This window comes from Delphinus delphis, chromosome 10 (assembly GCF_949987515.2).
Source record: "Delphinus delphis chromosome 10, mDelDel1.2, whole genome shotgun sequence".
Taxonomy (NCBI): domain Eukaryota; kingdom Metazoa; phylum Chordata; class Mammalia; order Artiodactyla; family Delphinidae; genus Delphinus; species Delphinus delphis.
Genome location: NC_082692.2, coordinates 20,621,271 through 20,634,026, shown reverse-complemented (window position 1 = coordinate 20,634,026; position 12,756 = coordinate 20,621,271). Strand labels below are relative to the sequence as shown.

The 12,756-nt window shown below is 38.1% G+C and overlaps 2 protein-coding genes across 16 annotated transcripts in view; both read left to right on the top strand.

Moving 5' to 3' along the window:
- The window catches only part of SLC17A3 (solute carrier family 17 member 3), a 294,893-nt gene that overhangs the window by 109,171 nt on the left and 172,966 nt on the right, over positions 1 to 12,756 (top strand).
- The window catches only part of SLC17A1 (solute carrier family 17 member 1), a 246,272-nt gene that overhangs the window by 60,564 nt on the left and 172,952 nt on the right, over positions 1 to 12,756 (top strand). For all 15 annotated transcript variants that reach the window (XR_009520970.2, XR_009520967.2, XR_009520962.2 and 12 more), the window contains exons 11-12: positions 6 to 96; positions 7,847 to 7,983. Coding sequence is in view for 4 of the 15 variants with exons in the window: in XM_060023427.2 (XP_059879410.1) it covers positions 6 to 96; positions 7,847 to 7,981 (226 nt within the window). In the remaining 11 variants the exon portion in view is untranslated. The remainder of the gene's footprint in view (positions 1 to 5; positions 97 to 7,846; positions 7,984 to 12,756) is intronic.

Below are 12,756 nucleotides of genomic sequence, written 5' to 3'. Positions count from 1 at the left end.
TATAGATATTATGGATTTCTTAAAGGATTTACAAATGTAACTGGACTAACAGGAGGACTAGTTGCTTCCACTGTGACTGGAGTGATCCTTAGTCAGGTAAGGAACACCCAGACATGGGTAGTTATTTTTCTCATATTAACTGTACAGAAAAAGAAAGTGTAAGGCATACAAAAAGTTGCAGAGGAGACATCAGCAAGAGGTGAGTTATGAGTTTTTGTGTCATATTAAACTTGGTGTTCCCTCCAAACTTACAGAGGATACAAGTTCTTTCTTGCTATATGTCAATTAGTTGTGCTGGTAACTCTTTAATCATTGGTTATTGAAACAGAAGTGGACCTCTGTGATTTTTAACAATTAATGTGTGCCTTTATCAAAACAGGTAGTTGACTGGGTGAATGGTAATATAAGTAAGAAGTTATAGTTTTGTCAGGAAAGGAATGAAAAATCAGGAACAAATACAATTTTAGAATGACCAAAAGAAACAATTCTATGAAGGCTGGCTTCTGTTCCTATGGACGAGGTTACCTGAAATTCTCCTCTTAAAAATACTTAAAATGCCTTATGTGGTGCTGAAGGAAAATAACTGCTAGTCTAGAATTCTACAATCCATCAAAAAAAATCCATCATAAAAAATGAAGTTTAAATTCATCCATTTTCAAACAGAAACAGAATTCATCAGAAGTAGGCTAGCACTGAGAAAAAAAGCTAGTTTTTTAGGGAGAAATAAAATTAACCCAGATGGTAGATTGGAGATACAAAAAGGAAAAGAGGCAACAGAAATGATCAATACATGGATGATTCTACAGGAATATTGTATAAATTGATAGTATTATGTAAAAAACCCCAGTTCTCAAAGCTGGTTACCTAGTGGAGGCTATCATCACCCAGGTGGTAACTGGAAACACGTGCACGTTCCTCAACCATCACATTTATTCTGACTTTTCTTCTTAAGCCACAGATAATTTACCTGCTAACCATTAATACTAAGTTTCTTTATTATTTGTTACATTAGTTCATCTTTGACCAGGATTTATTGATCTGTTATGATGACTCTGTTCTCATACACCTGAACATGCTTTCTCCAACACACTATATTGCAAATGGCTGTACAATCTTTGCCAACACATTTTCATGAATTCTGTGGTCCCAGAATCTAATAATATATATTCAAAAAATTTTAAATGCCTTATCAAGTTTTAACAATCATGTTAAATGCATGCCTGATCTTGAGAAAAAAATAATAAGGGAAAATTTCAGAGATTGAACACGAAGGAAGAGCTTGATTCCAGAGAGGTAAATGACCATCAAAGCCACTGGCTGCCTTGGAGAAATTGCCCATCCTGGGTGTTATAATGGACAGCCAATTATAATGGACAGAGCATAAGAGATAATATCCCAAAACCACTCATAAAAGAAGAGTCAGAATGAAAATGCTGATATATATCTGTAACCACTAAGGACTACAACCTCACACCACTACTACCATGTAGCTCATATATAAACTTGGAGGAAAGTTTTGGAGGAAAATGTCCAAGCTGAGAAGTAGCAGTGTTCAGGCAAATACTCCAATTGCTCCTTGTCCCACAACTTTGGCCAAGGAGAGACAATTTGTACTCACCATGGCCAAATTTCCCATAGAGAGGAGCCCCCCCACCATCATGTGCTAGGACTTATGGTATCAGAAAGGCTAGAAACATCACTATAAGCATGGAAGCTCCCTGATCAGAGAGGTAGCCTTATTAAAAAAGAACTCCAGGAGACCAGGGTGTGTTTTCTCCCCCTGAGCATGGAGCCCACTCAGCCTGTTCTTCCAATGAACTCATTCAGACCTGCTGAGCTGACTTCCCCCAAAGGTGGCAGGAAACATGGCTCCAGAACTGTCCGAAGTTATCTCTGCCCAGTGAGGAAACTTATCTACTTCAGCCTCAGTTACAAAGGGAGAGGAAAAGCTGAATAAAGACTCTTCTGAACGTTTGAAACAATAAACCAATCTTCACAATGGTTTGAGGCCCTAATTCAAATTCTATTGTGTCCAAATGCCATAAGCCAAGAATTGAATTTCTAGTAGTCCACAGATGCCTAGGAAAAGTAAATAATTTTTTTTTTCTGGAGAAAGTCTAAATTCATACTCCAGAATTTCCTTATGCATAAAGTTTTGGTGAATATGATTTTACAGTCAATCAAAAATTATAAAATGCTTGAGGAAATAATGTGTTATGTGAGAGATGAATAAAAACCACCGAATCAGATCCTCAGAGATATTGGACATATATGTATATATTTAAAGAAGTAAAAGAGAGGATTGAAAATATAAATAAAATATAAATAAGAAAAAAAATATAAATATAAACTTAAGAAACATAAGTTTAGGGCTTCCCTGGTGGGGCAGTGGTTGAGAATCTGCCTGCCAATGTAGGGGACACGGGTTCAAGCCCTGGTCTGGGAAGATCCCACGTGCCACGGAGCAACTAGGCCCATGAGCCACAACTACTGAGCCTGCGCATCTGGAGCTTGTGCTCCACAGCAAGAGAGGCCACGACAGTGAGAGGCCCACACACCACGATGAAGAGTGACCCCCTCTCACCACAACTAGAGAAAGCCCTTGCACAGAAACGAAGACCCAACACAGCCAAAAATAAATAAATAAATAGCGTTCCCTTTAAAAAAAAGAAAAAAAGAAATATAAGTTTAGACAAAGAACTAAATCTAACCTCTGGCATTTAAAAATATAAAAATTAAAAATTCAGATTAAGTACAGCTAATAAGAGAATTAGTGAGGCTTCTGCCTCCATTAATGGGAGGGTAAGTAATTTGGACAAATTCTCTTACGAAAGACAATTTAAAAGCCTGAAAAAATGTATAAACCTACATGCACAACAATTTTACTCCTTCCATAAGGGGGTCAACAGACATCCAAAGTCCCACCTAGTTATGGCATCAAGTTCAAAGTGCAGAATGTATCACCCTTTACTGGGGGATAATGCAAAATGACCCTCTATATCAGGAATTATGTGCTCCATCACATAATATATACATTGTATACAGCAATGTATACATTGTATACAATGTATACAGCATTGTATACAATGGTAGCATAGCAATCCAATAGCTGCGATAAATACTTCCTTTCAGAAAAGGAGGATTGGAAAGGAAACAGCAATCATTTGTCCTTAGTAATGCTGACACACTGCTAGGCAGACATTTTGAGAGTCACATCCTGATGAATGTTTGAATGTTCTTCAGTCAGGCTCTGAAACAGATGAAGGTAGGGACTGGAGGGTCTTTGGAGTGGTCTCTCTTGATTAGTGTGTTTGGCATAGAGGAAGGTGAGTGAATCCAATGTTTGTGGAGCAGAGGGCAGGCTGGAAAGTAACTATTGCAGATACAATAATTTTTTGGTTCTCCTCTTGGGCATTTCCCCACTTCCTTGAAGTTAGATATATTTATATAACTTATTTTGGCCAGTGACACATGAGAGAAAGTGATATGCATTCATTCTGAAGAGAAGCACTGAGAACTAAGAGGCCACTCTCTTGGACACAGCAACTGGCAACAATCAGAATGTCAACTGCAACTCCGTTGACCAGGATCCAGGAATGAAGAGATGTGGAGCATAACCTCTAGCCAACTTGCTATGGACATTTAGTTTAAACAAAAACCAAATCTCTGCCATTAAAAGCCACTAGGAATTGCGGGGGGCTGGGGGGTTATTGGTTACTGTAGTATAACCTACTCTATATTGACTGGTCAGGAGGATCTATCCTCCTGACCACATGAATCACCACATGAATGAATCACATTAAGAAAACAATTATAGAAAATACAAAATATGTGGACTCAGTGAGAAGGCCCAACATACATTTAACTGGAGTTCCAGAAAGCAGAATAAGGCAGAAGTTAAATTTGAAGAGAAAATGATTGTTTTCTAGTTTTTCAGAAATATAGCAATTCATATCTTTAAGAAGTCCATAATGACAAGTAGGATAAACAAAAGAAATCCACAGTTGCACACCTCATAGAGAATTTACAGAAAAATCAAGACAAAAAGAAAGTCATACAAGCAGTAAGAGAAATAAGAAAGGTTGCCTTCAAATGAACAACAGTTAAACTAATCTCTGACTCTTCATCCACAAAAAAGGAAGTCCAGAAGACAGTAGAATGATATCTTCAGTATACTAAATGAAAATAACTGCCAACTTAAATTTTTAAATGCAGTGAAAATATTTTTTTAAAGGAGATAACATATTTCAAGCAAACAAAAATCAAGGAAGTTCAATTCATTAATGGGCATTTAAAGAATGTTTTTAAGCATAAGAAAGTTGGAGGTACAAACAGGAATGAAGAACAGTAAAAGTGGTGTGTGCAAATCCACTTATTTACTTATTTGTTTTATTGTACAAAATAATAAAAGTGTCTTGTGGAGTTTTAAAAAAAACTACGTGTATAGAATGTATGAAGTAGAGTAGACAGTAACAATAGTAAATTAATCAGGAGAGGATAAATGGAATAAATTATTCCAAAGACTTCATGTTCTCTTGCCATAGGATAAAAGTATTAATAGAGTTTGGTGCACCAAGGATACATGTTGTAATTTCTAGGGTAATAATTTTTAAAATACAGAAAAATGTGTATAAATTTCAAAGTAACTGGAAAATGAAATAAAAAGCACTTTCTTTAATAAAAGAGGGCAAGACACAAGAGAAAAAGCAATATAGACCAGGAGTTGTCAATGTAAAGACAACAAAATAAGTAGGTAAATTAAGATACATCACTATTTATTCAGAGACTACAGAATTATTCTCCAGCTTTCATTTTTAAATTGCATAAGTGTGTGTGTTAAAATAAAAACCACATAAATTTACCCTCTTAAAAAATTTTGAGTGTACATTACAATATTGTATAGTTAGTATTGATAACTATAAGCACATCATTGTATAATAGATCTTTAGAATTTTGTCATCTTGCATGATTGAAGCTCTATACCCACTGAACAAGAACTCCCTGTATCCCCTCCTCCTGGACCCTCTAATTTTTAATACATAAAGATTAGTATTAAATTTGGGGGGTATGTGTATTAAAATTCCAAGACGTAGAGTGTGGAACTTTCAAACCAGGAGAGAGGGGAAAACATGGAATAAAAAAATTTTTAAAAAAGGAAGCAAAAGCCCCTCAATATGAAAGAAGGTAAGAAATGGTGTGAGGGTTGGGGGTAGGACTATAGGTAGAAGACAGGACAAATTGAAAGCACAAAGACAGATGGTAGAAATAAATCCAAATATACCAAAGATCGCAATAAATATAGATGGACTAAACTCTGCAATTAAAGGACACATTTTGTAAGACTAAAAACAAAAGCCATTCATATGCTATTTATATATAAAATACATACCTAAAATAAAGACATAGAAACATTGAAAGTTGTAAGGACAGCATAAAAATGAAGTAAACATTAACCAACAAAAGAAAATATAATTATATTATCAGGAAAAAAGTTTTTCTTTAAGCAAAAATACTAGAAACAATGAGAACCAGCTACTTAGTAGTTTACAGTGTATATTTCCCCAGCAAAACTATCTTGTTCAAGTCTTAGCTCACCTACTTATAAGATATGTGACCTGGAAACATTTCTTAATCAAAGTCTCAGTGTCTCCAGCTGTAAATGGCTAAGATGACATAGAAACCTCATGGGGTTAAGGTAATTACCAAATCAGATCATGTATGCAAGTATCAGATGTTTATGTGTTCAATGCATAACAGCTATAAGTATTTTTAGTCTCATATACTTTTAAATCAGGAAAAATAAAAGTGTTTGCTATCCTATTGTTTAGCATTCTGAAAATGTTAGCAAACACAACTGTCAAGAAAACTTAATTACGGATATATACAATGTAAGTGTAGAGGAAAAATATAACATTATGTACAGAGAATGCAATTGTCTTCCTGGGGAAAAAAAATTAAAGTTAGGTAGCATACTGTGGAAAAATCTAAAGCACAGTATCAACCAATATTGCAAAATACCTGTGGGTATTTTGAAAATTGTACAAAGTCCACAAGAAGTCCAAATTGTACAAAGTCCAAAAAGTTGCTGCACACCTATTGAGCAACATCAGTGAAAATATTAGACGGGAGAGGCACGTCAAGTTTCTAGGTTGGAAATGTATAATATCGCTTATATGTGGAATCTAGAAAAATGGCAGAGATTAACTTATTTGCAAAGGAGAAATAAATCTACAGATGTAGAAGACAAACTTATGGTTACCAAGGGGGAAGGGGGGGTAGGATGAATTGGGTTATTGGGATTAACATATATACACTACTATATACAAAATAGATAACTAATGAGGACCTACTGTATAGCACAGGGAACTCTACTCAGTGCTCTGTGGTGACCTAAATGGCAAGGAAATCTAAAAAAAAGTGGATATATGATTCACTTTGCTGTACAGCAGAAACTAACACAACATTGTAAAGCAACTATACTCCAATAAAAATTAATTTTAAAAAAGTTTCTAGGTTGGACTTCAATTCCAAATCGCAATAGATTCTATTAACTTAAAATTACCACAAACTTTATTATTTATCATTAAATTTCTAAGCACATCTTGGTTTTTTCCTCCACTTTCTGTTTGCCTACTACCTGTCAAATTTGTCGAATTTGGCATGTTTGATTATAGAAATCACTATGATTAAATATATTTAATGTCTAGTTTGTCAGGAAACATTGTTTTATTTTTTTCAGTGTCTACTCTTAATTATATTTTAAATGAAATTGATGATGATTTAATAATGGTCAAGTTCTGAAAAGAATACATTCTATATAATAAAGTTTCATTTCAAACCAGAAGGAATGGATTGGTTTTTTAAAAAACATAGTGGCAAGCCCACCTGAAAAATACAGTTACACTCTGTTCTCATATTTACCCCCAGGTTAATTCTAGGTGATTAAAAAATGTAAATGAAGAAAGGAAACAATAAAGATACTAAAGTAAAATAGGAGTTAATAATTATTTAAGCTTTAGGCAGGACATCCTTGAAAAGCATGGCACCAGAGACCAAAACCCAATCACAATGCGTTTTACGTTTAACTACATAAAATTTAACCTCAGCTGATGAAAAAGTAAAGGGCAAAGTGGTAAAGAAAATCTGAAACATAACTGAAATTTAATGTCATCTTTGAATATGGATTCCAAAAATAAATTACCTGTGCACAGAATCCACCAACATATTAAAATATATATGACACCATGATTATTAGGCCATTTTCTGTGAAAGTGAAAGTGACTCTATCTATTAATAAAATCTGTTAATGAAACTGATCATATTAATAGGCTGAAAGAGAAAATGTGTCAACAATTTTTATAAATAAGGAAAGCATATTTGACAAATCTTATTCAAAAGTATTGCTGTATATGTAATTAACCACCAATATATTCAAATTTATATCAACAAAAAGTGAAAAACAACTTTAAAGAAATAAGGGATGCTTTTGTAAATTTTATAAATCTAAACTCTGGATTACTAATCAGTCAGTAACAGTTATGATATAGTCAAATATTTCCTGATATGCAAACATGTTTATGAGATATTTCTAAATGAAAAACCATATGCATTCTTGGCTTTAGCACTATATAAATACAATGTCCTTTTCATACATGAAAAATTATATATAATCTAAATCAAAACATGGAAAGATAAATAATGATTATCTTTGTAGAGTGAAATGGCTTTTTTTGTTCCTTATGATAGTGTTTTGCTGTGTTTTAGTGACCTGTATTGAGCCTATATTAATTTTAATATTACATTTTAAATGTTACAAAACACAATTTTTTGCACTTTAATTCCTCAGGATCAAGACTCTCCCTGGCTTAAAATCTTCTTCATGATGGTAGCCAATAATGTGATAAGCCTAATCTTCTACCTTATATTTGCTAAAGCAGAAATTCAAGATTGGGCTAAAGAAACACAAAACACTTATCTCTGAAGGTAAGAAGTGATCCGATTAAGGGCAGATTTTGAAGCTGGGGATGCAGGCAATAGAGGAGCTAAAGATGGCCCCTGAGCAAACTGTGGTGTTGCTGACTGAGATGGGAAAAAATATGGGGTGCAGGTTTGGGGGAGAAGAGGGAGCCATGTAAAGTCTGAAACTATTTGACATCCTGATGAGATGGCATGCAGCCCAGCGGATATACCAGTCTAGAATTCTTGAGAGATACTGGGGCTAGAGATATAAATTTGTGAGTCTGGGCCTCTCTAACAGCTAAAGGTGAGGAAGAGAGGGGGATGCTTGCAAGGGAAACTGGGAAGGGCCTTTGGTGAAGTAGGAAAGACAGTTGAAGAATGTGGTGTCTAAGAAGAAAAGTGAAAAAGGTGGGAATGAGTACCCGTGGTAAATGCTATCAAGGGGTCAAATTATATAAGGTCTGTGAATTTATTAATGGGTCTGGCAAGAGTTACTTTAAAGGTGATCCTGACTAGAGTGGTTTTCAAATGAATGATGGAGGCAAAGCGTCCATTAAAGTTCAAAGGTGAATCTGATATTGTGCCTTTCTTCTCTAAACTCTGTCAGTGGTAAATAAATAAATAGGAAAAATGTATTTTTGTAGAATTAGTTCAGCTAGTACACAAATAAGAATTGATAGATGTAGAAAATGCCCATTTTGCAAACCCCAGTGAATTAAGGGATCTAGGGTTGAGCATCAGTGGCTGATATCACAAAGAGAGACATAGAGACATTGTGTACATCCTGGGGAAAAAACGCACCACCATCAAGGTCTTGCTAAAAAGATCAAACTGAATGTGATCAAGCCTCAGGATACAGCTACTGTTTTCTAATAAATACAGAAAATAGAGAATATGTTGAACTAAATCCTAAGGATATCATCAGCAAATCTAAACTGTCTTATAATTGTCTTTAACAAATGAATTATAAGGAAAAAGAAGAGTGATGGAGGGGGAGTCTCTGATTCAAAGAGACTTAAAAGACATACAAAATGGGGCTTCCCTGGTGGCGCAGTGGTTGAGAGTCCACCTGCCGATGCAGGGGACACGGGTTCGTGCCCCGGTCCAGGAAGATCCCACATGCCGCAGAGTGGCTGGGCCCGTGAGCCATGGGCACTGAGCCTGCGCGTCCGGAGCCTGTGCTCTGCAATGGGAGAGGCCACAGCAGTGAGAGGCTCGTGTACCGCAAAAAAAAAAAAAAAAAGACATACAAAATATTTAAAAACTGGCAAAACTAAAGTCTACAGTGATACATATGTGGGTAATAAATCTACAAAGACATGCACAGAAGACGTTACACTAAATGTCAGGATAGTCATTACCTGTAGGGGGAGGGAGAGGTTGTGATTAGGAGAGACCACATGGAAAACTGCTGGGATCCTGGTGATAGTCTGTTTTTCATATCCAAAGTTATGATTAAAAGAGTGTTCATTGGGTGGAGACTTTAGGGTTCTCTATATAGAGTACCATGTCATCTTCAAATGATGACAGTTTTACCTCTTGCCTTCTGATTTGGATATCTTTTATTTCTTTTTCTTGTCTGATTGCTATGGCTAAGGAAGTGGAGACAGCAAGAATAGACAGCCCTATAAAGGAGAGCTGAGAAACGTCATGGTACAGTGGGGAGTTTTTTATATGTTTGTTGTTTTAGAATTAGATGTAATAGTATATAAACTGATGGTATAATCTAATAGTGAGGTTTCACAATATTGGAGAGAAAATGCACATGCAGAATTAAACTACTTGATTTACCAGGACTTGTTCATACTGTGAGACTCAGGTTGAAGCAGCAGCTGAGGCCCTGTCCATAGGGAACTTAGAGAGCATGGCACAGAGGATGGAGGTGTGCCTCAGTGGGCACTTGCAGTATAGCTCTCGTTGAAGACTGTGAGCTTCTGCAAGGTACAGCCTAATGGCTTCACCCACTGAAAATCATCCCAGGTCTTCACCCAGGTCCCCTCTTCCTTTCCCTAAAAAACCATTATGATAGAGAGAGAGTCAGTCTGGTGAAGGGGCTCTGACCACCATGCACATGTGTACATCCACAGAAAAAAAAAGGGGGAGCAATGCACCAGACTGTAGAAGTCTGGAGAGTTCTGCCTTTCTTGGTCAGGAAGTGCTGCTGCTACTGATAACAGCAATTTTATAGGCTAAGAAAATATTTGTGCTCAAGCAAACTTTTATTACACAATTATGTACATATTAAAAAATGGTGTGTATGATTCCTCGTTTAAAAAAAATGTCCAGAGGGGATGAAATCCAAGCACAGTGCAGAGGCTGGCCTTGGATACAAACCTAGAGTTTACCCATAGTAGCTGAGAGAAAGTAGGTTTATGGACACAGACTTGGTAGGTCAACACATAGGTTGGCATTTTCTCTGTGCAATAAACAGGGAGGTTTTCACTTAAACTGTCCTCACTTCTTTTTTCTTTTTTTTTCTGTTCAGTGACAGTGATTTCTCCTACTCTGTTTTCCAGCTTACTGATCTGTTCCTCTGTATCATTTAGTCTACTATTGATTCCTTCTATTATATTCTTCATTTCTGTTATTGTATTCTTCATCTCTGTTTGGTTGTTCTTTTATATTTTCTAACTCTTTGTTGAAAACTTCTAATTTCTCATTCTGTGCATCCATTCTTCTCCCGCGTTCTTTCATCATCTTTACGATCATTACTCTGAACTCTTTCTCAGGTAGATTGCCTATCTCCACTTCACTTAGTTCTTCTTCTGGGGTTTTATCTTGTTCCTTCATCTGGGACATGTTCTTCTGCCACCTCATTTTGTCTCAGTTGCTATTACTATTTTTATGTATGTAGTTGGTTAGTTATATTTCTCGACCTTGGAGAAGTGGCCTTCTGTAGGAGAAGTCCTATGCATTCTTGCAGCATACTCCTCTTTTGTCACTCAAGGTATAAGCTTTAGGGATTCCCCCTAAAAGGGCTGTGTGTTGCGGTCCTTCTGTTGTGGCAGTCTGCCTATGTGGGTGATCTGGTAGGCTTGGTTGGCCCCTGGCCCAGTTGGTTGCCAGGCCTTGCCTTGTGTGGCTGCTGTTGCCTAGTAGGGCCTGGTCACAGGTGGCTGACTGCAGAGTCCCTCCCAGGGCCCCAGGGTTAGTGCTGGCTCACTGGTGGGTAGAGTAAGGCTCCAGAAGGCTCCAGTGCTATTCCCCACCCCTGCCATTGGTGGGTGAAGCCAGGTCCTAGTGTTAGTGATGAACTGCTGGCAGGCAGAGCCAGGTCCTGGAGTCTGGCTGCAGGGCCCAGGGATCCCAGAGCTGCTTTCAGATTGCTGGGGGAAGGGGTGGGGTTCCTGACACAGTTGCATATGAGGTCCTTCATGTCCCTGTGTTGTCCTGCTAGTGGGCAGGGCTGGGGCCCAGCTGGTCCCAGGGCAGGGTGTGGCCTGCTACGAGTGTGCTGTGTGGTGCTCAGGCTGTGGGACTGTGGTTTTCCTGTGTCTGGTGTCTGCCTCCTGGTGGGTGAGGCTGGTCTGGAAGCAAGTGCAGGCTTCCTGGAGGGCAGGATCAGTGCCTGCCCACTGGTGGGAGGAGCTGGGTTTTGGTCTTCTGGTGGGCAGGGCTGTGTGTAGACGCCATGTCTAGAGGCAGCTGTGGGCTCAGGAAGTTTTTAGGCAGCCTGTCTGCGGATGGATGGGGTTGTGTCCCCACCCAGTTAGATGTTTGGTCTGAGGCATCCCAGCATTCCAGACTGTTGGGTGGGGCCAGGTCTTGGTGCTAACAGGCCAGAGAGAGGATCCCACACAGTGGCACCCACCAGCATCAGTGGCTCCCAAATATGTATGCCACCAGTGTCTGCGTCCTCAGGGTGAGCCGCAGCTGCCCCTCACCTCTCCAGGAGACTCTCCAAGACCAGCAGGTAAGTCTGGCCCGGGCTTGTATCAAATTACTGCTTGTGCACTGGGTCCTGGTACATGTGAAGTTTTGTGTGCACCCCTTAAGAGTGAAGCCATGAAGCCTCTATTTCCTGCAGTCCACTGGGACTCCTGAAATTAAGACCCACAGGCCTTCAAAGCCAAATGCTCTGGGGGCTTGTCTTCCTGGTGTAGGACCCCCAGGCTGGGGAGCCTGATGTGGGGCTCAGAACTCTCCTGGGGAAGTTCTGTACTATAATTATTCTCCAGTTTGGTTGCCCACCTGAGCATATAGGACTTGATTATATTGTGAGTCCTCCCCTCCTACCCATCTCATTGTGGTTCTTCTTTCTGCCTTTAGTTGCAGATCTTTTTCTGATAGGTTTCAGTCATTTTCATAGATGATTATTCTGCAAGTAGTGATTCTGATGTGTTTGTGAGAGGAGGTGCACTCAGGGTCTTTCTACTCCCACATCTTGACCAATCTCCAAGGTTTTTACTTAAGAGACAGGAGCTGAGAGAAATGGAAAGAAAAGGAATCCACGTTGGAAAAGGGTAAAATTACCATTATGAGTAGATGATATGATTGTTTACCTAGAAAATATAACTGGGTTGGCTGGAAAGCTACAGAAACAATAAGTGCACACAGTAAGTTTCCTGACTAACCTATTAATACAGAAAATTTTTTTCATGTTAAACAATAACTAGTTAGCAAATTTATTGAAAGAAATGATCCAAATGATGGTTGCAGGGAAATCTGATATGATCAATCAAAACTTTATTTGACTCAGTTTGCCAGCACCAAGAACTTTCCAAAATGGTGCACTCACAAAACTTCACCAGGATGCATTTATACTCAAGACTGCTGATTAGAAATGACAAAGATCTG